The sequence below is a fragment of the Petromyzon marinus genome, chromosome 7, assembly GCF_048934315.1.
Source record: "Petromyzon marinus isolate PM22_M1 ecotype Great Lakes invasive population chromosome 7, UKy_Petmar_22M1.pri1.0, whole genome shotgun sequence".
Classification (NCBI taxonomy): domain Eukaryota; kingdom Metazoa; phylum Chordata; class Hyperoartia; order Petromyzontiformes; family Petromyzontidae; genus Petromyzon; species Petromyzon marinus.
Window position 1 is genome coordinate 2,601,917 of NC_133673.1, and position 27,375 is coordinate 2,629,291.

Consider the following 27,375-nt stretch of genomic DNA (forward strand, 5'->3'; position numbering starts at 1 on the left):
CCTTGGCAAGCAAATAATGCTTGCGTGTGGTCAGGGGAAATAAATAAAAAAAACGAACGCGCCATTGCCAGGATTGCTGGCGATCAGCGCCGCGCTTTACCGCGGCCGCCAGCGGCTGTTGGCAGCCCCCACCATCTTGCACGGTGCAGGACTGGCAGGACTGGCAATTGAGAGAGGGGCATCATAAGAGCGACATGGAGAGGGATGGGGCATTGGAAGTTGGAGACCGCTGCTGAGGCAATGCTGCGAATGCTGTGCGGAACTCTACCAGCATCTAGTGCTCCAGCATCTGTCTACGCAGGAACTCTATTTGACTGTTTACATTCACGAAATGACCTACCCTGGTGTCTAGAAGGATTTTTTGTAGGGACAGCCGAGTGTTTTGCTCTCCCCCCCCCCACAGTCTGCCAAGCGGGTGAGCGGTACCCCCCCCCCCCCTTTGCCCTCATGTGACAGCGTTCAGGCTAGCGGTGCCCCCTCCACAGAGGACATGGTGGCAGATTCCTATTGGAATGTCTTGCACTGCACACTGACGTATTTGAATATAGGCGAGCGAGCGAGCGAATGTCAGACTCGTGCATTGCCAGGTCCTTCCCTCCACTTGCTACGGCACCGGTCGACCACCAATATCAACCTCCCCCACGCGGTCATGATGCTCGTTATCATCGGCAGCACACCGGGCCGCACAGCGCAAGGCGAGCGAATAGCCGACAGCTGCCAAGAGAGACGAATGGGGGGGGGGGGGGGGGGTAGCTCACTCCGACATGCAGGACGCAGGTGCGTCACTCGTGATTTGTCGCCCTTTGTGCGCCCCGCCGTTGTCTACTCGCACGGCGCTGTGCACGGCAGCAACCCAGAGCACTGGCCGCCTGCTGAGCAAAGGACTTACCCAGTGCACATTAATGCCGCACCGGATTTGCTGCATCCCTTTATCATCAAGTGATGCAGCACCGGTATTCACAGTGGTAGGCCATAGCCTGTAAAGTGTAAATGCACAGATGCTAAACTGTGACTGGAACGATTCACAAATGTTCCGCCAAGTCGAGTTGCACAATGGTGAGCGGCGCACTGCACTATGAACCTGCACACCCGAGTATATTAGTCAAAATGATAAAGCACACCAGCACTGGTTATTCAAGGCCTTCGTATAGCCAAGGATGCATGGAATTACCTAATTAAAGTCAGCAACACAAGTTGCATAGAACAAATAGACATATTGAATAATTAAAATGGTTAGATTTTTATATCAGGAGGTCGTGGGTTCGATTCCAGCCTTGACGCCTGTATATTTAGAGTTGGCATGTTCTGCCCATGGTCGTGTGGATTTTTCTCTGGGTCCTCCAGTTTTTCCCTACCTCATTTAGAATCAACATCACGCGTTTACAGTAATTGGTTGATATACATTTCCACGTGATAATCTACCTTGCTGAGCTATCATTTGTGGCCAGGTTCGTTTCTGAAAAAGAGCTATATAGCTCAGTGGGCCTTTACCTGGTAAGATGTAAAATGGTTTATTTTATTTCCAAATATCAAGGAACGTAAGGAATGTATCTTAGTTACCTTGATTGTTAACATAGTACTTGATGCAACACCCATCTACATATGCTTGAGTAGAATGTAGCTCCTCAGATATATTTCCTGCCCTGTGTGAGTTCTGTGAGATAAAGGATCTAGTCGAATAAAATGGATGAAACAGGAGGTGAAGGATATAGGAACAGCAATGCTCAATTATGTGTCAGGTCGAGTTTCATAAAGTTAGGGACTTATTCATCCAGGTATGACTTCCAAAGTGATCAGATATTCACTATCAAATTTTCCGTGATAACGTTAAGAACATGAATCAATGGTCACTGCCTATCACCTTCATCACAATTTGTATGAGCAGCAGCAGCTGCGGCTGATGGAGTTACGTCAGCTCGCGTCCACACTCCAGCCTGCTAACCATTGCTGAATCGATATGGCCATAAAAAAAACATTGATCATCAATATACTCACTTCCCACTTTAATAATGATAATTATTTAAATGTACATTATGTAAAATAAACAATATCCGGTGAGGTGGCGCTGTGAGTACAATTGGAAAGTTGTGAATTCAAACCAGCAGTTGGAGGCCAACTCTGCCGATTATTATTCTGGGGTTGATAAAACTGAGTACCGTACTACTTTTCTGAAAGTCAACAGTGGTCATTTTATCGAGATCAGCTGCCACCATGGGAATTAAAAATGCCACCGTTGTCTCAGAGCCTTGAGGCGGAGATGAATGCTGCCCTATTTCTCTTCTGAGCAAGACGGCACCGACTTTACATGTGGAATTGTGTGATCGATGTGGATACGTACATGTTTACCGGGTCCCAGAAAGCACAGTATGAGTTTGTACCCTGCAACAAAAATTATAACACAGTTTTATTCAAATAAAAAATGGTTATTTTCTTCGAGGCATGAACTAATATCAATCTAACAAAATTGGAAAAATGTCATGATCGTGCCATTGCTGTTCGAACAAATTGTAAAGATACTCCCACAATTAATAATTCAGGGCACAGGACACAATTCATTTAACACAAAGCAATAGATTTTGCATCATTTATTATTCACTCTTGGTAAATTTTAATATTGATCACATTTGTAATATCCGCTTCTTAAACATTAGGCATTCCAACTAAAATTGTAACCTTGCAAATGAAAAGCTAACTTAAATATTCACTAAACCTTGCAAGTGCTATGCTTTAAAAATAGTTAAAATGTACAGACCAACCTCATCTATTCACCCATCAGCTATTCACAAATCTACTTGCGATGTTGTTCACCAATGAGTTGTCTGTCGTTTGTGTAAATATATATGAAAATGTTGCGTCTCTGGGCATTTGCAAATTAAGTAATGTAATGTATTGTAAAACACATTACACACATTGTGATCGTTAAGCTTTCATCACTTACAGTCACGATGTCCTCCAATGCCTGTGTCCATGCCAATGTGAATGAACCGTTAAATGGTAGTCATCCTGCTGTGATTCGCATAGGAGACCCCAACATTAGTGTAAAATTTTGGGGATCTTTTGATGTTATGGAGGCACCGCTGACATTCTGAGTTCGAATCCAGAATGAGACCGCCCAAGATTGCACTGGACTCCCAGGTGTAGTTGCTTGATGGTCTCAGGCCCGTAACAGATGGCCACTCCCCTCAACTCTCCACGAGCAACCGGGCAGATGTCGAGAGAGTGGAGGAGTTCCTATACTTGGGCAGTGTGCTTATGACCATCTCAGCTTTGGCAGCAGAGGTCTCCCTCCAAATCACCATTACAAGTATTTAGGTATGTATGTTGAATTTATTTCGCATTATACGTAGCCAACTGTGCTCGTTGGTGGTTTGGGGGAAGGGCAACAATCACATCATTAATACATTTATATGATTTTGACATAGTCATGAAATAATTACTGCAGTGTAAATAATCCATTTCAAATTCTTGGTTCTTTCGGTAAAGTCACGTAGAAGGGAAATAATACAAATCAAACACAATTCTCACGACGTTTCGATTGCAACACAAGCAATCACCTACAGGTGTGAAAACCACAGCAAAAGAAAGAGCCAAGAATATGTGGATGTGGGTATTCCACTGTTATTTGAGGTTTGCAGAGGCATTGTTGAGACGTTTCTTTATTCATAATAACGGTTTGTTGGTTAGATCGGGTAAGTATAAATGTGTCGCAACCCTCCACCACCCGACACACCCAGTAAGGTTTGTCACGTAAACAACGCGCCAATTAGTTTACTACTTCAGCCCACCGGTGTGTTGGAGAGTAAATCCACAAAATGTACAAATTGAATACGACGTTTCGCTGGTAATTACATCCAGCATCATCGGGTGATTTACCAGAATAGTGAAGCAATTCACCTGATTCCTGTCTTAAATAGAGCAAGAAGGCGTCATAACTGTGAACCCACTATTCTGCAAAAACGCCCAAAGATGCTGGATGTAATGACGAGCGAAACGTCGTACTCAAATTGTAAATATTGTGGATTTACTCTCCAACACACCGGTGGGCTGAAGTAGTTACTAAATGGGGCATTGTTTATGTGACAAACCTTACTGGGTGTGTCGGGTGGTGGAGGGTTGCGACACATTAATACTTACGCGATCTAACCCGCAAACCTTTATTATGAATAAAATCTGTCGCGAAAGCCAACGTGTTCAACTGACGTTTCTTTATACTTCCATTAAGTGTACCTAATAAAATTGTACGTTTAAATGGCATACGCATGTGCGCTGTTTTTTGTTTTTTACAAAATTAGCAAACTTTCCCCAAAAAAGAGTTGTGTGCGACGTGACACAAACGGGGCTCAAATGTAACATGTGCATGTGTAATTTGCAAATGAATCCATTGTTTTAAAATTCTGGGGGCATGCTCCGTCACGATCACTAACTTAACGGTTTGACTATCCCAATCGTGAATGAGCTGTCCTGCAAGACTAAACACTTAATATCGAGTGAGATGGCACGCGCGTATATGGCAATAAAACAAAGCAATCGGACGCCTCATCTGTGAAGTCGTGCAACAAAAAACACACACTCCCCTTAGAATAATGTGACGCCGCTCCGGTTGTGCAAAGCGTAGAGACACTGCTGCATCGGTTTGCGCAATCGCACAGTAAAGACGTCCGGGACTGCACCAAGCATTGTTTGGTGCGTGCATTCATTCAGCACGTGAAGGAGTGCTGCGCCAAACGTGTGACCTCTTGCGACAGCATTCGCATAAACCGCTCTTGCTGCCATACACCGGTGTCTCGAATGATTTGTTTGAACGACGGATCACGGGGGGGGTGGGGGGGGGGGAGGAGACCGTGGGTGTGCCACCATTTCTTTTGAGGGTCGCAGTCCACTTTGAACGTCAATCGTCGACTGAGTGTGAATGCGTGATTCACGTGAGTTCCTGAAGAAGGTCCCGGCACGTGGAGCGGAAATGCCGGACACCGTGGCGAACGATGCGAAGAGCAGCCCGGAAACGTGTCAGGGAAGTGTGCGCGTGGTTTTAGTTTCATTTACAAGGAAACAAATCATCGAGGAACAAACAGAGTGGCAGCGGCGTGCATCGGTTGCTCACGTTAGCCGTGTGGCTGAAGTCCAGTTCGAGCCTGACAACGTCCGGAGCGGGGTTCATGCTCACCGAAATGATCCGAGACTGCACTATCGTGTTGTTCCTGAAAGAGGAAATGTTCACAGCACGCAGCGAGGGTTCAGGCCCAGTCCAAACATGTGAGTGTTGCACAGTTGTTAAATGAAACGAAGAAATTATGTCAAATCGACCATGAAACGTGACAATTACAGCTGTCTGCCCAACTTTCGGACTTCCTAAGACTTGTAGAATTTTACATATTTTTTTTTATAAAGGTTAATCCACCGTTGTGGTCGCTCCATCCAAATTGCGGTGCATCACATCGGATTAAGTGCCTGAATCATATCCTAGGTGATGCACCTTGCAGGTATATAAATTCCATTTCCATGATAAATTGCATCCATATTGATACAAATAAATGTCCTTATGATTTGATCAACTCATTTACTGTAATTCCAATTGTTTACGCAAAATTTGCTTAAATTGCCCCCAATTTAAAAAATATATTTTTTCATCTGACTGCAAATCAATGCTTTTTGTGATCTCCATAGGGCAAGGGTTCCATGTATGTGGCAGCAATTTTCATCCCCAAACTCTTCTGCTCCCGAATTGCATCGTGTGATATGGGCTCCACTCACTATTAAAGCCACCAGTTAGGACTCAAGATGTCAGCGGTTTTGAGTAAATTAAATAATTGCATTCCCCACTTTCTTTGTCGTGAAATTGAGTGGCACTGTGAATCTCGAGTCATATAATTAAGCAATTATGGCATGGAGATTGGAAACAATTGGGAGAGTTCGCTGTGAGTCACCCATCGCTTGGTGCGATTTGCATAAATCCTGACCCGTCACTTAAAAAAAAATATTCGCTTCCACTCTTGCGTTTGCATAACGGGGGCAGGTCAAGCCGTTTCAATACAAATTATGATCTGAAAGAAATAAAACCATCTACCACCACACCAGTTGTCACGGATACAAAGGATGGAAAGGTTCTCAAAGTACGGTGAGCCTCGCAAGGAAGTTAGCGAACAGATGGGGAACACTTTAGATGATAGCATTCTTTATTTTCTCGAGTGGCCGTTACAAATTTGCCGCATCATCAATTTTAATTCATATGGTTTGTGCTGGACTCAATTTTTATTTGTTTTGCTGCCATAAACCGGGTCTCTTTCTGTGTCCTCATACTGGTTGGTGCAGCCACCAAATGGCATAATCAATCGTAATTCATTTGGCAAGCTCACTTGCTGTCTGGTAACATTTCCTGGGGGGTAGGTGCATCCAGCGCTGTACATTTAAATAATCCAATCAGTGAGCGGGAACGTATGTCGTGAATGCAAAGCACAGCTCACTGCCTTGAATTAATAGTATGGAAACTCAAAGCAGCGTCCATTTGAGGCTGGTTCAGTAAATCCAATCAGCGTGACATTGAATTGAATTGGGACCATAAACATCCATTCAGATGTGAAGTTCATCATCATCTCCAACAGAGGTTAACAGCAGCCCCTCCTCCCTTCTCTCAATGACGTGCGGCAATAATAAATAAGGTTTAAAACTGTGGTCCGTGACGCGGCATCGACAATACTGGGCTAGTGATGAAGCTCTCGCCGGAAATCAAAGAAAACGGTAACAACTGAAGAAGTGGTAAAGGTTTTAGAGAAGAAAACAAAACATCTGGCCAACACAAACTGACTAAAAAGTTCGATGCCCGAATTGAAGATGATCAACACAGCTCGGCAGAGCAATGATGACAACCACGTGGTTGTTGAGAATACAAAAAACTTTCAAAGGCGTGTGTTAAACAACTAATTCTAGCGAGTCTCTGGAAAAAAAGCAACTCGGGTGAATAGCCATTAGGGGATCAATGCTACCCGAATCTCTACATCTCAGAGGCTCTACCCTGTGCAATACGGCAGGAATATTATGCCTGGAATACAATGTACTTCGCCTTATATGAACTACACTCGTTTTTACGTCCCCATTCAGCTGGGGGCACATGGTGCAGCTATTGAGCACCTCATGAGGAGGTGGCATTGCACCTACTGTGTCAGGTCATATTTTGCTCCTCCAGTTTCTGATGTTTATATATCCTGTGAGGTACACATTTAAGGCTGGATCGACCTAGGTTCAAATAATACTTGATGCCATTGAGTAAGAGTTGCAATTCATGGTATACATGGTCAGAAGGATACCCCTGCTTACAAGGCATGCAACTGAAACGTGTACCTGGATAGATTCAATAATACACCTCCTGACCATCTCACAGCTCAGCAGGTTTGGGAGTTTCATCAATCTCTACAGGATTCACCACCAATCATGTATGAACTTCTTTCACACCGTTCGCAGCCAACCGTGCTAATCGGAGGTGCGGGGGAATCATGAGCGCACCAGGCACCCATTTAGGGCTGAGCAGAGCGAGAAGCATCAGGCCTAAAGTGTCTTCAAGCTCCAATGAGTGACGAGCATGTACGTGGTGGGGCTCACCTCTGTTGACGGCCCTGAACCACTGATTGAACTCTAGATACTGCACAGTCAATATGAATGCGTAAAAGCTCAAAATATAACGTGCTTGATGAGTGTGATACTCTAACCAAATGGGGGAGCAGTGGCACCGTGGTTAGCGCACTACGCTATCAACACAGCGACTTAAGTTTGATTCCTCGTCATGGCTCACGCTCGTGGTGAGTGATAACTTAGGTGATTCTGAGCGTGTCCCCCCCCCAATCCCTTCATCAATCCTCATGAACTGGCATGGTGAAGGAAAGTCAAACACACCATCATTACCAATGAGGCGTGGGGAGCCTTCATCCGGCCCATAGATTGACAAAGGGCCGAGGTTATTATGCAGTGTGCACTACGCAATGGAGTAAGTGTATGGAGTAAATGTATCATTGTGAATGCAGAAAGTATGGTATTGCGTGTGTTTACCTTGGCTTGGGTAGGAAGGTTTCCAGATGTTTGTAGATCACAATTCCAACGACAAACACCGGCGATTCTGCTGCAAACAAGAAAACATCCGAGCATTTAGCAAAACAAAACAGGGCGCAGTCTGTTATTAAACCAATTCATAGTTTATGGACAAATGCATCAGATTGTCAAACAACTAAGAAAAACTATTTAAATGCAAAGTGTTCCATCGGTTTTGGAAATCAACCCTATCGAAATGTTTGAAGGAATAAAAAATATATATATGAAATATGCACATTTCATGAAAACAATAGATGCGCTTATACGTAACAAACATTGCACAGCTGTGCTCCTGTAATTATACACAGACGTGCACGTGTAAATATACTCGGCATATGACAATTACATTCCATCCATGAGACTCGATTACTTACAATTTATGCAAATTTCCGTACATGTAAATTATACATTTAAGCTGCTGAAGCAAAAGGGGGACTACAAATGAGACTGTGACATACAGCACAAATGAGAGTAAAAAAAAAGAACAAATACAAAACCATGATCCCAAATCACGTTAAATGCTTGGAATTGCCGGGAGTTGAATCCTCAACGACTAAACTCTGTTCGCATCGACAGCTGGTCTTCTGGGTCTCGTGCCCACCCACCCCCGCGGAGAAAAACAAGTTAAGCTGGAGGAATGAACGTAACAAAACTGAACCGCACATTTTTACGTTTCTAAACTGCTCGCAGTTTGTGACCTCACAAGCCTCTTGGTTAAGGGCGCGCCAGTGATTATGCAAGTTGTTCCGCAGCAATGGGACTGGGCCCCCCTACCACCTGCTGAGAGCCAGAGGTTTATGAACTCGAGACCGTAGCCAGCGGGGTCACGCACGCGCTGGCATTTCGATTCCCGCTGGGCCAGCGTTCTTCATTGCAAGGCCGCGCGGGCCACTGGCGGCCTCTGGTGGCTTAGCAGCGCGACCCCTGACCTGCGGCCCCCCGACAATACACAAATGTGAAAACACCCACCCATCATCATCGTCGTGCTGCTATCGAAGCCCAATGGTTTCAAATGCGTGGTGGCCCTCCCACTGAGAGTTCGTGAAGAACGCTGCTCTGGGCCATGAAAGGGCCCACGAGTATTCGGCCCATTGCTGCATGTGCTCGTCAGTTTCTACTGTTAAATACGGGGCACGCACCCTCCCCTAGCCTCCACCCTTTTCCTTCCACTCTACTCCCCACCACCACCCGGGCTTGTGCACCCCCCCCCCCCGCCCCCCAGTATATTTTACGACCGGGCGCTACTGTTTGTCCGCGTATGGTAAGTACCACGAGGTCGAGAGTCCATCCTGGCCACTATTATTGACGACACCCACACCTTGCCATCTCTTCCACCCCTATGCCAGACAAGCTCTGAAAACTTGCGCTTGGTTGTTGCAAATGCTGGAAGATCTTGCACAGCCGACACGAGGACACCTTGACTCCCGCGATCTCTGCGGGAGTCAAGTGTCCGCACTATGACCACATCACAAATATAGGTGATCAGCCATTCAGCACTGGGGAAACAAAGGCAGCCGGGTGTGGTTGTGAGCCACACCACGTCCTTGTCCACCATGCCAGCCTTCATAGGTGCTAACAGCAAATGCCACAACAGCTTGTTTTAGCTATATGGGGCGCCTTTATCTTTACGTGTTGTTGTGCGTAACAGCTCTGTGCAGTAAATAATGCTTCTAACAGGGCCTGAAGAAATGTTCCATGCTAAGTGGATAGAGCAGCTGAAAATAGTTTTCTGGCATGTTCTTCTTGTGGCATAAATGCCGCAAGGGTTGGCTACATATGATTCAAAACAAGCTCAACATACATACATAACTGTCCCTTCGACCGTGCGGGCTGAGGTTTGGCAAATTGTCCCCTCCCCCATTCGAGGAGATGGTCTGGTTGGGTTACTATATGCGGGATGAGTTACAGTGTCCACTGACAAGGCCATCATTCCACCAAACAACTGGACAGAATGAAAAGCGAAAGCAGGCATGACTGAGGATATGCAAGTTATTGTTTTAAAATACAAAATTACTGCATTTGAGGAATTAACAAAATGTGTAATTTTGATTTAAAGCTTTCGTGACTGCAGTGATTCGTATTCTTGGTTCTTTCGGTAAAGTCACGTTGAAGGGAAACAATAAAATAATAAAATATATTATTATTTTATTGCTTCCCTTCAACGTGACTTTACCGAAAGAACCAAAAATGGGTAATGTTAAAACGAGCAGTGTGACACATCAAAGCGGATGCTGCATACACATCAAGACGTAAAAAAGCTACAATTCACAATGTTTTTAGAGAGGGCCGTCGAGAATAAACCCCACGGACAAGTTTAGTTTTTGTTTGTTCCCCTGAGTTATTCTTCAAGGATCTGAAGGCCACGTATTATTTGAAGCGTGGCAACCCTTGCCTCCTGCCGTGACGTCAGCACAGTGCCACGTTGGGGCAATGTCTCCTGATCCGTGGATGACGTTGCCCGGTCGTGGGTCCTTGCTCACCCTATCTTTGCCCGTGTATCTGTCGCAGACTTCAAGGGAGTTGCCACCCTCTGGCGCGTGGCATCCACGATTCGTCACACGTGACGTGGACTGTTGTGCTGCTGTTGAGCATCGAGGGCTCGAGGCAGGCAAGGCAGCACTGAGTTTGTTTCCTTTTTGTAAATCACCGTGTCGCTTCCGATGTGTTGTTGCACGACAACGGGTGGCACTCCACTTGAACATTTTAGACTTCCTCTTGCATGCGATGTTGCCTAACAGAGTTTTAAAAGTTCACCTTATCTCTCCCGCATAGTTACACCATGATATTTGAGGTGAGAGTCCATAATCCCATGGAAATGTCACCACTTATTGTGATTTTAAATTGTCCACCCTATATGTTTGATGTGTGCCTCCGTGTGAACGTGACAAGACGAGCATTTTGCGACCTTAAAACTAGATGTTAACTTCATCTCACGAGCAACGGTGGTTGTGAAATGTAGCTTCGTGTCATTGAACCTAACCGTGAACTTTCAGGGGTATGCGCGCAGTAGGTTTACAATCCATGGCCTCAAAGGAAAAACAAATATTTGAGTGCAGGCAAGAGTATGACGATTCTGGGACTACTACTTGAAAATATAATACACGGGGGGTGGGGGGGGATGTGACTGAGTTCACTTTCACTTATCACGACTCCAGGTAACATAACAGTCAGTCACCGAAAACCCGATCCGAAACAAATGAAATAATGCAGCCTCCTGTTCGTGCAGATTCATGAAAATGCAAATACATCCAAGTTGCGAAATAGCATCCCTGGCGAGATTGGGGAGAGAGACTTTTCCACGCGCCGCAGAAGTTGACGGTGGATGCGCATGACGGCGGTCAGCTAATGTGCTCTGGCATTATTATCGCCGGTGTCAGCGGGGACTAGGAATGTCGAGGCGGTCGGGGACATTGCAAATCCGAGGGTAACACATTGCATAATCCAGCAGGGTGGTGGCTACGTCTCGGGCACATGACTCACAGTCAGAACATTGCTAATTGAAATCCCAGTTGGAGGTCGACTCAGCCCATCATTCCCTCTGGGGTCAATTAAATGAGTACCACTTCAAGAGAAGTCGACAGTCGTCAGCCTCTTAATGAATTAGCCCCTGTCAAGGGTATGAGGAGCGTACAGTATATGATGCACAAAGGGTTATGAGACGGAGGGAAAGAGACATTGCAATAACAGGAGAGGATTTTGATGGACTACATAAAACATCAATCTTCAGTTTTACCAGACCGGTTTTGAGGCAGGGGTAATGTCTGTGTTGCTGTATGGGACAGAGTGCTGGTCTTTTACCAATGCAACTTGTGCCTTCGAGTCTGTAGTTTTGAGCGGAATAAATGTGGCCAGAAAGTTGGACGCTTGGAATAGAATGTGACAGGAAACCTTTGTAAATATAATTGGATCGAGGTGGTTGGGATGGTTAGAGCAAACATGCAGAATGCAGGAGAATAACTTTTACCAAGACAAACATTTGAGTGGCATCCAGAGGTCAGTAACCTCAGAGCACTACTGTGGTGCAGTGTACTGTAACATCCTCAGACCCTATTTACCTTATCTTTCCACGGATGTTTGTGACATCGGTGTTCATGAAGTGATTTCCCTTCAGTATCATATGCAATGTGGAGTGTGATCTACCAGCAACCACCCACCGGTCTACTTCATGACAGATAAGGAGTTTTAGTGTCCAGTTCAACTCTGTTACAGAGCGATCAGGAGAGGGATATACCCAAGTAAGATTGTTATCAGTTTAACGCGTAGGATTTCGCGACGAATATTATCCATAATAGAGGTTTTGTTGGGTTAATTCGCGTGAATATAAATGTGTCGTTAAACCCGCCACCACCTGACACAGCCAATTCTGGCTGTCACCTGATGAGGCTGGTTGCAATGACCTGCGAAATGGCGTACTTGAATTGTAGATTTTGTGGGTTTACTCTCCAACAAACTGGTGTGCGCTGAACTCGTAACTAATTGGCACGTTTTGTTTTACGTGACAAACCTTACAATTATATTCTTGGATCTTTCGGTAAAGTCACGTAGAAGGGAAACAAGAATATGAATCCCTGCAGTCACGAAAGCTTAAAATCAAAATTTAAACCTTACAATTGTCTGTGCCGGGTGGTGGCGGGTTTAACGACGCACTTATATTTACACGATCTAACCCTAACCTATGTTCTGGATAAAAATTGTGTTCGTAGACGACACCCACAATAAACACGTGCCCCTCGCCCCCCGCCCCGCCTGCGTTGCACGGCACGCGCGAGCAGTACACGTCGCACCGGTAATCTCTAGGGCGATCTTCGGTCTTAATGCGAGGATGAAATATGTATGCTCTATGTTTCTGGAGACACACACACGGAAAGGTCACCTATCCCAATGCCAAAGGCTACATCTCATCCCAGCAGTATATATTTTGTTGAATATAAATGTACCGCGCATACGCTCGGCGTGTCGTGCCACGTCCATTGTGCCGACGTCACCGGGAACAGCGCTGACGACGTGCCACGACGCTTGAATTTATATTCACTTACTCAGGAAAGCCACACCGAGGCCAAAGACTCTTTTGCAGGAGGGTCCTGCTCACATTGTGTGTGTGCGTTTTTAGCTATGGGAGGAAACTGGAGAAGATGCAGGAAACCCATGCAGAACAATGGGAAAACATAATAAACGCCACACAAAAAGACACCCGAGTCAGAAATAGAATCCAGACTTCACCTTGCTGCGAGGCCCGAGTGTTGCCACCGTGCTGCAAACCTGCCACCCAAGTATATAAATATCACCATGGCCACCATATCGCAGCTGAACATAAGTTTTTTTTTTTACCCATTTGATCCATTATCTAACTTATTTGAAAAACCACGGGGGTTCAAAATAACAGGCACATTCACAGATTCGTTCCAATTTATAAAGTTGCCGACCTCTGAAATAACAGCACTTGATGTCGTCTTTCATTTTAAACGTTGATAAAAACCATTATAAGGATGATTTGCAGCACTGAAAATGTGAACGTACTTTTGCTACCTCTCGAAGTCGGACTTATGTAAGCTGGAATTTAGGGTAAGCCAGAAAGACTACCAGGAATCATCAAATATTAAAATTAAAATAAAACAAAGAGCACTCCAACCAGAACACAATGCGCTAATTAAGCTGTGCAAGGTATGACAGTTCAAGGCTAATCACGTGTAGAAAATTCGAGATGTGCTTTTCAACATAAGTCATTGTAAGATGTGATCCGCAGATATTGTTCTAAATACAATGAGCCGTGTGTGTTTATGCAAGGCGAATTCTGAAGTTACATATATATTTCTGCTATATGGAATTCAGTTAACCGGGGACGGCTCTTATACTGTAATTTCACATCCAGTGGGCCTCAGCTTTCCACCTCTGCTTCCAGACGATGTCAAGTGACCCAGTTTAAATGGTACAGCAGTAACTTTTACACGATTGCAAATATTTAACTTAGTCAAAACATATTTAGATCTTATTTTTTCCAGTTATTACGTTTTTTTTATTATGATGAAAAGTCTTAGGTGTTAATTCCGTGTAAATCTCGATACAGATGTAATGACATAGTGACATCTACTGGTTGGACAAGGGAGGCACGGGTACAGGCACCACTATAAACATCATCCAATCACAAAGGGAGAGGTATCTGGGCCAAAGGTAAGGGGCGGGGCTGCCCGAGATACTCCGGGAACCGGCATGAAGGTTCCACGAGAGGGCGTGGCTGGAGGCGGAGCCTAGCCGCGCATGCGGCAATATAAGCAGAGGCGGAAGAGGACTCGTGGTTGGTGTGGGGAGCCTTGGGTCCGGACTGCGTCACTGCTCGACGTCATCTATCTCCGTCGTTCGGCCACGTGGCAGATCTCCTGCGACGTCCCACCACCCTCGCCGGCAACCAGCGGCAAGGCCGGGAGTGGGTGGACGGAACCACGCTGTGGGATCGACCACGTGTCGCCTGTAGGGATGCTAATATCTATGTGTGTACTCGGAGAAAGAAGAGGAAAGGTATTCGATGGTTCTTTCGGTAAAGTCACGTAGATATAAAAAACAATAATAAAATAATAAAAATGAAAATAAAGTGAATAAAAAAATAATAAAAATATCACGACGTTTCGATCGCAACACAAGCGGTCGTCATCAGGAACAGGGAGTATTATAGTAATAGGTTTTACACTTTTAGCTGGCACAAAAACTGACACCTTGAATAAGGTTACTGGCAAAGGAGGTCTCATAATGTAAATGCTCACCCCGAGCCCTCAATACTCTGATAGTGTGCTGTTTTTGAGTTGTACGCCTTTTGGCGTCTTCTGGTCCAACACCAGTGGAGACTAGGCTCTAAGAAAAGCCGTCTCGGGTGTGGACCGATCAAATTCAAGGACAGTGCCAATATTATTATCAGAGTTGTCTCTTTTGTTTGCATTTTGACTGCTTGTGTTGTGGTTATTGCAAACATGATGCCTTGAATAAAGGTGTCAATTTTTGTGCCAGTTAAAAGGGTAAAACCTATTACTATATCTTGTTACTGGCAAAGGATGTCTCATAATATAAAGGAACAGGGAGGCAAGCTGTCGTGATATTTAAAAACAGAATTATTCACTGTATTTTTTATTATTTTATTGTTATTATCTTTATATCTACGTGACTTTACCGAAAAAACCCATAGAATATGAATTCCTGCAGTTACAAAAGTCAGAAGAGGATAAGGTTGGCCTGTGGTGTGCCCGAATTTGAATAAAGAAGAGAGTACCCTCTACACGACGTGTCGCGGAAGTCGCTCATTACACATTGAAATCAGCACAAGCCTCCCGTTAAATCACGTGACGCCTGTGTGGCCACCCCCACCCTGAATCCCCCCCCCCTCTGCCCGAGCACTGTGAAAACACGCGCGGCTCCGTCCAGCTGACTTCTGCCGCATGCTCCTTCCTTATCTCTCTCCCTTCGTTGCGTCCCCTCTCATCACCTTCTCATCCCCGACATCTTGGCTCAGCCATGCCTTCTACTCCTCGTCGTCCTCCTCCTCCCCTTCCTGCACCACTGATCGTTCTCTCTTGCTGCTGTTCATATTTGAGCCGTGCCCTCCTTTATCTACCTTGGGTGACTTCTGGCCCCGACCATGCCTTCCCCTTTTCTGTTCCGTTTCCATTCATTACATCCGTGCCTCCACTCCCCTTTCCCCTGGTGTGCCACGGGAAAAAAAGCATTTGATTGCGTAATTTAAGTCTGGAATTTAACCATTATTAATGAGTCTAATTGCAATATGCTGGGCATCTCCCATAATCAGAAAAGCCCTCCCCGAAATAGTCCAGCCTCGGGACGATTTACTGAGTGGTTAATCTTCGTGTCCAAGTAAACAGATAAAAAGAGAGATGCATTTCTCATTATTTTATGACCTTTGATTCATTATTGGGCAGCTGCATATGGCATTAACATTCATTGGCTTCGTGCATTGGCTTCGTGCCCTGCCAGTATACAAATCAGGCAAATATCCACGATGCAGTTTTACTAAAGTAATCTCCCCAGTACACTATTCTTTGTGTTGTGTTACTAACAATAACCATCAAAGTACACGTAGCTGTGGCATGTATCTATTTAAAACAAGAATTCACCATCGGGATAAGTGAAGGGAGTACGTGCACACCCTCGTGGCTCATATCCACAGGCACACTTTCTCCCGCACCCTCGTGTACTCGGCGATTGGTTTTTATTTCACCCCCTCTTCCACGGTTCGTGGCGAACAAAATTTGACTTCTGTTTTTGGGGAATGCCGAGCCGCAGCATAATGTGGCGCATGTGCTCAGCGCGCAGGTTCACGAGCGATGCCTCGTCCCTCCTCCGCGGCCCCCCTTAGCGATTAGGATGACAAGCATTGCGGCTTCTACACAAGGTAATTTTCCCCTGGATTACCAACAGAAAAATGAGGTGGCCGAGTGGGCGTACCACTAATATAATGAGCCATGAATGTCTGTGTGTAAAGCACGTGACGTCACTCCGCCACGTCGACCATGAACAGGTGGGGGTCCTCTACATGGACCCCCCCCCCCCCCGTTATTAATAATCATGAACAGGTGACGTCACTGCGCATGAAGGTGGAGCGTAAACGTAAATTTGTTCACGCAAATTAGCTTTAATTTTGACCTTTCTTCATGGAAAGTAAAGCTAATAAATAAATCAACGCAGCAACTAATATAACGAGCCGAAAAATGATGCGTGTGTGTGTCCCACGCGTGATGTCACTCCACATGGGCCAACCACGCGCCTCATTAATAATCATGAGCGGATAACGTGAGGCACCCCCCCCTAATTAATAATCATTAGCGGGTGACGTCACTCCACTTGGGGCACCCCCTCATTAATGAGTGAATGACGTCACTCCACATGGAGCTACACCCCCTCACCAATAATCATGAGCTGATGACGTCACTCATGTGGACCCCGCCCCCTCATTAATAATTATGAGCTGGTCATAATTTTTTCCATTGAATATTTCAGATTAACTGCAATACACCCGTCCCTGGACAGGCTACAGGCGAGTAATACTATGTTAGAGCACTGAGCTGGCACCACGAACATCTTTGATTCAAATCTGAGCCAGGACATTATGCATGATTACACAGGCTTCTCAAGGACACAGAGTTGACAGCCTGATTACCAGTGAAAATACACAAAGCGGGCTCATCATATTAAAATGTAAGACAATGAAATATCATTCTGTTCATTTACACCAGTACCGGTAATGTGTATATTATGCCCTGATTTAATAATACATAAATGTACTTATATATGTTTTTTTTTACTGATGTGAGTGCATTAATAGTGGAATAAACAAAAATAATTATTGTTGGTATTTACATTATCTTAAAAGATAAAACCTCCCAAAAAACTGTATATAGCAGCAAAATATTCATACAGAGACCTTCAGAGCAGAAATAAGGCAAAGACTTCAATCAGCTATAGATGCCATTTTATACTACACCGTCCTTCACCTCGGAAATACTGGAGAATCATGAGGAACGTTGAAATAAGCAGTTTTGGATTGACACCGGAACGCTTTCCATTACATTTAATTTGCTTTTGTTGCATTCATTGGGCATATCCCAGGTCTAAAGATTGAAAAGAAAATTATTTTTTTATGCAACGAACACTATTAGCACAGCCTATAAAAAGGTGTGAATAACGGGCTTATTGAAGAGAAGTTAAGAAGCAGCAGCAGCAGATGCGTGATGTAATTCGACCTGTTCTGCTCACTCCACTTGCTCACCGCCAGAGTTCTCAGTCTCATTGTGGCGGCAATAGCATGACCGAAACATCCTTGTGCAAGATAAGGGGGAAACAAATTACAACAAAGTCCACGGTCCGCCCATATTTTACTGTGAAAAATACAGTTTTCACAGCCACTACTCTTTTTTGTATCAACGCATGGCAACGCAAAAGTGTGATATACGATTTTGACCGCGATGAACAAATCGTAGAGGACCAGTCATACGCAGCCGAGGTTTAAATTAACAATGTGTGTTTGAGTCACCACATTGTTCACGATCCACAAGTTTGTCGCCTCTCTCCTACGCTCTAAAAAGTGACCATTTCCTGAGGCGTTCAACGATGAAGTCTGACGGCTCCTGATAAGTTGTCTGTTGATGTTACACGAGGAATCGCAAACATCTAACATTCCAACATCGGGGACGGCTGGCAGTAAACATCCACGTGGGTCCTCCACCATCACAAATTTCTCTTGTAATTGTGCCAACTAACGCCACCACTTCTGAGACCTGAACGTCATTCATCCTGCAACGCTCTTGTAATTGTGACAACTAACGCCACCACTTCTGAGACCTGAACGTCATTCATCCGGCAACGCTCTTGTAATTGTGCCAACTAACGCCACCACTTCTGAGACCTAAACGTCATTCATCCGGCAACGCTCTTGTAATTGTGACAACTAACGCCACCACTTCTGAGACCTGAACGTCATTCATCCGGCAACGCTCTTGTAATTGTGCCAACTAACGCCACCACTTCTGAGACCTGAACGTCATTCATCCAGCAACGCTCTTGTAATTGTGCCAACTAACGCCACCACTTCTGAGACCTGAACGTCATTCATCCGGCAACGCTCTTGTAATTGTGCCAACTAACGCCACCACTTCTGAGACCTGAACGTCATTCATCCGGCAACGCTCTTGTAATTGTGCCAACTAACGCCACCACTTCTGAGACCTGAACGTCATTCATCCGGCAACGCTCTTGTAATTGTGCCAACTAACGCCACCACTTCTGAGACCTGAACGTCATTCATCCGGCAACGCTCTTGTAATTGGGACAACTAACGCCACCATCTCTGAGTCCTGAACATCATTCACTGGGCCTCCTGGTCATATTAGCAGCTATTTCAATATTATAAAACGTTGATTTTAGACTATTGGTTTGGCACATCATTGCGAGTTGTTTAACGATGCTTTTAAAATGATGGGCTATAAAAAAAAATATGTGTACTGCGTATTTGAATCAAAATATTGATTTATACTGCAAGAATCCAAACTATTTAAATAAATACCTTAATCTGTATGTCTCAAAAACCTCTCGGGTACTTCCTGACAAGGAAGAAAGCTGACATTTGGTACATATGTACAAAATGACAATATGGTTCTCCGGGACCATGGTAACTAATAGGACATGCTAATGATGATTGATGGGACAAGCGTTGACAGGGTCACGTGAGGGGGAGCACGGGATTCAATGGCGGGGAAGTGTAATAAGGGCGGAGATTGACAGAGCCAGGTGTGGTGTGGAAAATTCGTGAATAGAGGCGTTGCCGGATCGGGCGAGGCATAAGAGCTGGTGCCCACCGGACCTGGGGGCTGTTGGTGTGGGGAATTGCCGTCGTCGTCGTCGCCTTGGAATGGGTCGTCTTCATCGTCTTCGAGCTGTCTTGAGACGAGAGCTATGTTATCTCAGAATAGAGTCGTCTAACTTTCCAAGTGTAGATACTCGTTCTAGATTTGAAGTTTTCGTGACTGCAAGGATCCACAATACTCTTTGGTTCTTTCGTTAAAGTCACGTAGGTAAAAAGTAATAAAATAAAATAAAAAAAAAGAGATAAAAATAGAAAAAAAAATGTAAATTAAATCACGACGTTTCGATTGCAACACAAGCAATCATCATCAGGTGTGAAAAATCACAGCTAGAATTTTTGTTTGCTAAAGTTGGAGAAATGGCGAGGCTAAGGAGTTTATATAAGTGTGGACGTCAGGGACTGGGACGTGAAACTGTGCGGGGCGGGGGGGCTAGAAGCGAGAGGTTGAGGGAGAGAAGCACGGGGGGGAAGAGAGAGCTACGCTGCGGCTGCTGCAGTTACAGCCGATGTTGGCGCCAAGAGCAAAATAGCAGCACTGTTAAACGCTGGGGATGCAATTGACTCGGTAAAATAAACAAGTACCTGTTAAACAAGACGGGACAACTATGCGCAGTTAAATATTTTTTTTTTACATGGTTAATAACATCTTTCCAATGAGTGCTCAATTTTATTTTTTACCTACGTGACTTTACCGAAAGAACCAAAGAGTATGTATATACTCGCTCGTGGTTACTCATTGAGTTGTCAGCGGACTTTATTCATAATAAATATACAGAAAGACAAGATGATGTCCCCGAGAGCTACATTACAGTGGTGTCAGAAGTGGCTGTTGTAAAATACCGAATAAAGGAAATAGTAAGAACCCACCTGTAGCATCTTCAGAGACGAAGAAGGGAGACGACCAAGGAGTTCCCCCAGCAGCCCCGGGAGCCGGAAGTCTGGTGACAAAGCCCGAGGGTGCAGAAAAAGTGGCACCTGCGACAGAAGAGTGGCAAGACCTGGTGGCCGAGGCACATCGGCTCCGTTCAACCATCGCTGAGTTGGTGGCGACTTCGAGAGCCGGCGACTTCGAGAGCCGGCGCAGCTGGGGACGAGCCGCAAAGTCGCGCAGGGATGGTGGAGTGGCCGCCTGCGGTCGGCGTTCCCGCGCTGGATACCACGCGGTCGGGGGCCGCCATTTCGCGGGAGGTGACGCGACCGACGGCCGCCATTTTGAAGCCTGCGCGGGAGGCAGCAGAAGCGGTGTCATCTCGGGCGCCGAGGCGAGGGGCCGCCAAGCAACCATGAAGGTTGCCCTTGATCAGTGAATTTACAGCGGCGGGGGAGGATTGAAACGCCTTCACCCGCCGGGTTGGAGCAGCATACCGGTCTGTCGGCTGGACGAAGAAGGAAGCATTGAGAGCTTTGCCTACGGCTCTTGACGATGATGGCCTCGCAGTGTTCTGGGCCATTACGAAGAAGAGGGCTATGCTTCAGGATGCCTACAAGGAGATGTCAGCAGTATATGACCCACTGTCGGGCCCGAGTGGTGCCTGCAAGCGTGCAAAACGTTGCGAAGACAGACTTGGGTGGCTGCATGGATTGGACAATCTCGGCTTGGAGACGAATGAGCTGGCTGACAATCCAAGATTGTTGTGGAGCCGTCGCAGGAAGAAACGGAGTCTACGGGGGAAGTGACGGCAGCAGATTATGGAGGGGACCGGCGGTTAAGGGGGATGTCAGGACGGCTCCGGGAGTGGCGATCCCAGTCCAATTTGGCGCCTTCGCCGCACGCGCCCAGGCTCGCCTGCTCCACTGTGGCCAGCTTCGACACTTCGTGCGGGGATGTCAAGTGTCGTGGAGACATCATGGAGCCCCTTGCGTCCACCGCTTTGTGGATAGCTACGTCCCAGCCCAGGCGAGTCGTGATGCACCAGATACCCGACCGCTAAAAACCACCTCAAGCATCAGGCTCATCAGGGATTCGTAGAGGCTAAACTCGGGCACGCAGTGGCGGAAGCTGGTGGGCCGAGTAGTGGTAGAGGCGGCTGGTTCATCGGGAATCGTAGATGGTGTGTATGGTGTGAAATTATGAGTTAAGGGATGAGTGCCTTGAACTTGTGATTCTGAAGTCGTTTTGTCACGAAGTCCTTTAAATTAAGGGATCGTTTGGGTTCGCTGTGGTGATTACATGCGTAGTGGCGAACGTAGGAATTTTGGGTGTTGTAGCCTGCATCAAAGAGGAGGTTGAGATGGGGTGCCAGCATTGGATTGGGACGCTGGCTGTGGCCTATCTCTGGGGCACGGATCCTGACCAAGATGCCCCGAAATTGTTGAATGACCAGGGTGTGTTCGGATTCCATGGGGCCACGAATGTTACGTGGATCCCCCATCGGCGAGCATTAGTTGGCTCAGGTAAAATTCAAGGAATCTCTAGAGATCCGCCTGACACGAGAGTAGTGGTCCTGTCGTGTTGGGGCAGATGGCTTAACCTGACGGCCCGGAGGTCGAGACCCTCCGTGGCACATCTAGAGCACTGGACTGTGGGCTCATATTGCTCGGGAGTAGTGGTCCCGTCGTGTTGCAGCAGACGGTTTGACCTGACAGCCCGGAGGTCGAGACACTCCGTGGCACGTCCGGAGCAGTGGGCTGGGGGGCTCACTTTATTCAGTTATAGTGGTCCCGTTGCGTGTTGTGAATGGTTTGACCTGGCGGGCAGGATACGGAGGTCCTCCTTGGCCCATCTAGAGCGGAAGGGCCGCGGACTCGCACTGCTCTGGGTGCTAATGCTGTTAAGTGAAAATTGGAAACCGTTCCTGCATGTTCTATTCGGGGATATGGAAATTGCTGGGGTTCAGGTGAAGAAGGTATTGCTTAAGCGAGGTTAGCAAGGAGCGACGGGTTCGGGCCAACCGCTGAGACAGGAGTGTGTTAGGACACATGCTGTGAAGCATGGAAGGGTGAGTTATTGCAGTTGAACCTAAGTTGTTTGGGGCGCAAGAGGTTGAGTGCAACCCCTGTTGAGTGCGACTCCTGTTGAATACGATTCCTGTTGATTGAATGTTGGCCGTGGAATTTCAACCCTTTGTATGTTGGATGGGGTCCGGCCTTAAGAAGGTACAAACCTTCATTACTATTAAAACCTGTAGGTCAGGCTGGATGATATGTCAAAAGTATGCATGTTAGAGGAGGTGTAGTATGGGATAGAGCATGGCTGAGTCGGTTGCGAAGTGCCATTGCTTTCGTCCCTGAAATTGCACTGGCCAGGGAAATGGCCGGTTGAGGTTGTTGAAATACGACGGCCGCGGTGTGGGCACGGGCGAGTGAGATGTCGCCGCTGAGTTGTCCATAAGCTAAGCTTGGAGCCGTATGTTCATTTTAGACTTGAATCATTCATCCCCAATGTTGTGCGGTCGGAGTCTGGGGTGTCGGACGGGCCGGGCCAATGGGCCGGAGTAATCAGATGCCGAGGGATGTGTGTTGTTCCACCTCAGTTGCGAATCCCTGGCGTCAGAAGTGCAAGCTCTTTTGGCCATTGACGGCCACAAATCTGCCCGGGGAGAAGGACCGACGTCAAGAACTGGACATTTTGTTGATGGATCGCCGTGAAATTGTTGGTTGTCTTGTGTGTTTTTGGGCGATTGTGTGTTAAAAATGTTCGAGGCTTGAAGTGGTGATCGCGGGGGATGCGTTGAGTGCGTTGTTCGGATTTTGGCATTGTTTCGATTTAAAGCTTATTCCTTTGTCAATGGGTGCCTCTGTGGATGTGTATGCTTTAACTTTAACATAGCCATTTCTGTGACCAGTCACAAGCTAATCACTCAGCCATTTCAATACTAAATTCTATGCTAATTCCTTTGTCAAGGCGCTTTGTTTCTTCTCACACAGCTTAAAGGTCGTGATCTAAGCGTGGCTTTTTCACTCCAGCGTTGTCCTCGAGACAGTCTCGTCCCTTCACCTGATGAAGGCCGCTTGTGTTGTGGCCGAAACGTCGTGAGAATATTATTGTTATTTTATTTTATCAATTTATTATTTTATTCTCGTTCTACGTGACTTTACCGAAAGAACCAAAGAAGATTTGGCATTGTTGTTGGGTTGGTTGTGGTTGTCCACATTGTTCTTCTAAGGAGTAAGTTGTTCCCCTTCAATCTTAGAACATGTATTATGTGTTGTGTTAAAGGGTTGATTCGGCCTAAAATAAGTTGTTTAAAAGTATGTAAGCCGAGGACGGCTATCTTTTTAAGAGAAGGGGGGGATGATGTAAAGACAGTACGAAGCGATAGAGGGACAGTATGGTTCCCCGGGACCATGGTTACGAATGGACGTGCTAATGATGATTGATGGGACAAGCATTGACAGGGTCACGTGAGGGGGAGCATGGGATCCAATGGCGGAAAAGTGTAATAAGGGTGGAGGTTGACAGAGCCAGGTGTGGTTAGGAGAATTCGAGAATAGGTGCGTGGCCGGATCGGGCGAGGCATAAGAGCTGGCGCGAACCGGACCTGGGGGCTGTTGGTGTGGGGAATTGCCGTCGTCATTGTCACCTTGGAACGGGTCGTCTCCATCTTCTTTGAGTTGTCTTGAGACTAGAGCTATGTTATCTCATAATAGAATCGTCTAACTTTCCAAGTGTAGATACTCGTGGTTAATCGTTGCCAGTGGACTTCATTCATAATAAATATACAGAAAGACAAGACGGTGTCTCTGAGAGCTACATTACACAGCTTTTGGGACAGAAACAACAGGAAAAATCAGAAAATCCGAGATTTTTCATTAGAAGGCCCCCAAATCTTAATTTAAATTTCCCCGTAAACATGTTTGTTCGTGTCATTTACGAACCATACAAAATATAAGACTGTTTCTTTTAATTTTACAGAGCGTTAAATGGCAAATAAAATTAAAGTGAGAACCATTGTTCTATATTGATTGTTCTTGAGATATTTTGGATTCAAGCGGTTTTGAATGAAAAAAATACGATTTGCATGATGTTCAAATCTGAATAATTCAAAAACTGTGAAAGATAGGAGCTTCCCCTCAGAGTATTGAGTTCATAAATGTTTGTTCTTTCTGATAAAAAAGAACGGAATGTTTAACTTGAGTGGTCTCCGATGGGTACATCTTTAAATATAAGAAGTTTAATCAAGTCCTCAACAATTTTTTTTGCGGAAAAACTATATTTTTTAAATAGCTGTTAGTGTCTCATCTTAGATAAATGTACAATTAAGATTCCTATTTAAAAACAAATTTACTTAAATATACTATTTAAAAATCTTAAAAGTTGAATGCAGCTCTCACTACATGGTACATCTATGCAATGCAATATATACAGAACTCAGTGTCAGATTTATTTAGTCGAATGTTACTTAAACATTAACAATGTTTTGTACGTCAAAAATGTTGATACAAATCTTTATTGACTGAAATTTGGCAGTAACAACTAATCTATCTTTGAAATATATCACATTTTTTGAAAACCTTTGCCTGGTGAAGACAGGCTTTCTGAACCAGTGAGCTATAAAGCTCTTTGTCACAGATGTCTAATAGGGGCAGGCCAGAACGTTACAACGACTATACAAAAACACGATAGAAGTGCAAAGTATAGGAAAGGTAAGCAAATTACCAAAAAAATACAACTAAACTTTTTTTTATTTATTATAACAAGGTATAGCCCACTGAGCTATTAACTTCCTTCTCAGAAGTGACCTGGCCACAAATGATAGCTCAACGAAGTGGATTATCACGTGGAACATTTATAGGAGCCAAATAATCATCCAATTAATCTGAACGCATGTTTCTAAATGTGGAGGGAGAAAAAAAACCACGCGACCATGGGGAGGGGGAGAACACGCAAACTCAAAATATACAGCAGGCGTCACCATCGGGATGGAACCTCCAGGCGAGGAAGACAGCTTACGCCACCGTGGCGCTTCCAAGCCCCAGCATGCGAGTGTGGCGCAGCGTTCGGGAAACTTACCGGCAGAAGCGCGAGCGAACGAGCTGCGCGAGATGAGCACGCGGTCGTTGGACGCACGCACCCAGTCCGGCATGCCGCGCCGGCCCTTCACCGGGAACACAATGTCTCCCGCCACGTCAGCGGCCGACAGCTTGCTCACTCCGACCACTGCAAATCGCACCGACCGTCACAAGTCCCGCTTACTCGCAGCAAGCGTCGTTTTAAAAGTCCACGGTTGCTGGGCAACCTTGAGCCCAAAGGGTCAGAGTACCAAGCGATCGGCAAACATGCAATGCAATATTATTGATGATGTAATAGACAAGAGTTGTGCATATTCTTGGTTCTTTCGGTAAAATCACGTAGAAGGGAAACAATTAAATAATAAAAATATAAAACAATAAAATTCTCACGACGTTTCGACTGCAACACAAGCAATCATCATAAGGTGTGAAAACCACAACAAGAAAATTAGAAAAAAGTGGCGTTTTTTTAACGTTAGCATCACGGAGAGCGATTTGACAGTTTGTTCAGATGGACGAGTCCATCTATGTTCGGAAAAGAGGGGGGAGACGAAAAATAATGGATGCGGTCTGAAAGCCACCGTAAGCGTGATCAATCAATTAAGACCCGAAATGGTTTATCAAATCCTTCCAATGATTGCTAAGCCAGAATCCATCTTCTCGGTTGAAATTGTCTCTGTGTTTGTATATGTGGATAGCCTCATGAACGAATCTCTCATGGTAGCCAGATGGCTTGCAAAGAACCTCTGTCTTGGAGAAGTCAATGTCATGTGAACCTAATGAATTATAACAGTGATCTGCCACGGCCGAGGTGTTGGTCCTACCGTGTTTTAGGTCTGCTTTGTGTTCACGAATGCGGTCCGAGTTGTGCACTTATTTTACTTGAGCAAGTTTGCAAGAGGCTTGGGAAAATAGACGATGACCCCAATGTAACTCAAATTATATATTTTTTAAGTGCATCATTAGCGGGAATATTAAATGATTACTAATTCAGCCAAATGGATTATTGGTCCTACCACTGTCAAAACTGTTGACACACCACATCCATGTATCATTACTCACACACCTATTCTACTGCCATTTGATGTTGTGTTAGACCAGTGGTTCTTAACCTTTACTGCAGCCTTGCACGCCTTGGTTCTCAAACTTTAAAAAAAATTATGTTAATAAATAATATAGGTTTGATGAAACAATGTAGTTGCACTTCCGTGCCCCTGCTTAATTTGTTTCGGTGCTTTACCTTCTAAAAAAATCTGGCCATGTCTCGTACCCCCAGGGCATGCGAGATGCCCTCAGGGAGTGTGTGCACCCCAGGTTAAGAACCACTGCTTTAGAAAAATATTTTGGATATCATTCACTGAACATACATAAAATTCACAAATACACATATTACATTTTGATTTAAAGCTTTCGTGACTGCAGTAATTCATATTCTTAGTTCTTTCAGTAAAGTCACGTTGAAGAGAAGCAATAAAATAATAAAAATATATAAAACAATACAAATTCTCACGACGTTTCGACCATAACACAAACGGTCGTCATCAGGTGTGTCGGTTTGCATAAATGTATTTATTTTTAAAAGTGTATTTATTTATTTATAAAAAACGTTAGCGCCACGCACAGCGATTTGGCAGTTTATTTAGAAGGACTAGTCCATCTATGTTCTGAAAAGAGGAGGGGGGAGATGAAAAATTTAATGTATGCTGTCTGAAAGCCACTGTAAGCGTGAACAAACCATTTCAGGTCCTAATTGATTGTTCACGCTTACAGTGGCTTTCAGACAGCATACATTAATTTTTCGTTTCCCCCCTCCTCTTTTCAGAACATAGATGGACTAGTCCTTCTAAATAAACTGCCAAATCGCTGCACGTGGCGCTAACGTTTTTTTTATAAATAAATACACCGTTTTTTTTAAATAAATAAATTTATGCAAACCGACACACCTGATGACGACCGTTTGTGTTATGGTCGAAACGTCGTGAGAATTT

The 27,375-nt window shown here is 45.2% G+C and overlaps 1 protein-coding gene across 13 annotated transcripts in view; it reads right to left on the reverse strand.

Annotated features, from left to right (window-relative positions):
* The window catches only part of LOC116939852 (adhesion G protein-coupled receptor B1-like), a 218,573-nt gene that overhangs the window by 57,360 nt on the left and 133,838 nt on the right, over window positions 1-27,375 (reverse strand). For 12 of the 13 annotated variants that reach the window (XM_032948762.2, XM_076065261.1, XM_076065259.1 and 9 more), the window contains 4 exons: window positions 25,389-25,535; window positions 8,038-8,107; window positions 5,102-5,198; window positions 2,339-2,379 (listed from right to left, as the gene is read on the reverse strand). In XM_032948762.2, the coding sequence (XP_032804653.2) occupies window positions 2,339-2,379; window positions 5,102-5,198; window positions 8,038-8,107; window positions 25,389-25,535 (355 nt within the window). The remainder of the gene's footprint in view (window positions 1-2,338; window positions 2,380-5,101; window positions 5,199-8,037; window positions 8,108-25,388; window positions 25,536-27,375) is intronic. The other variant, XM_076065258.1, reaches the window with a different exon arrangement.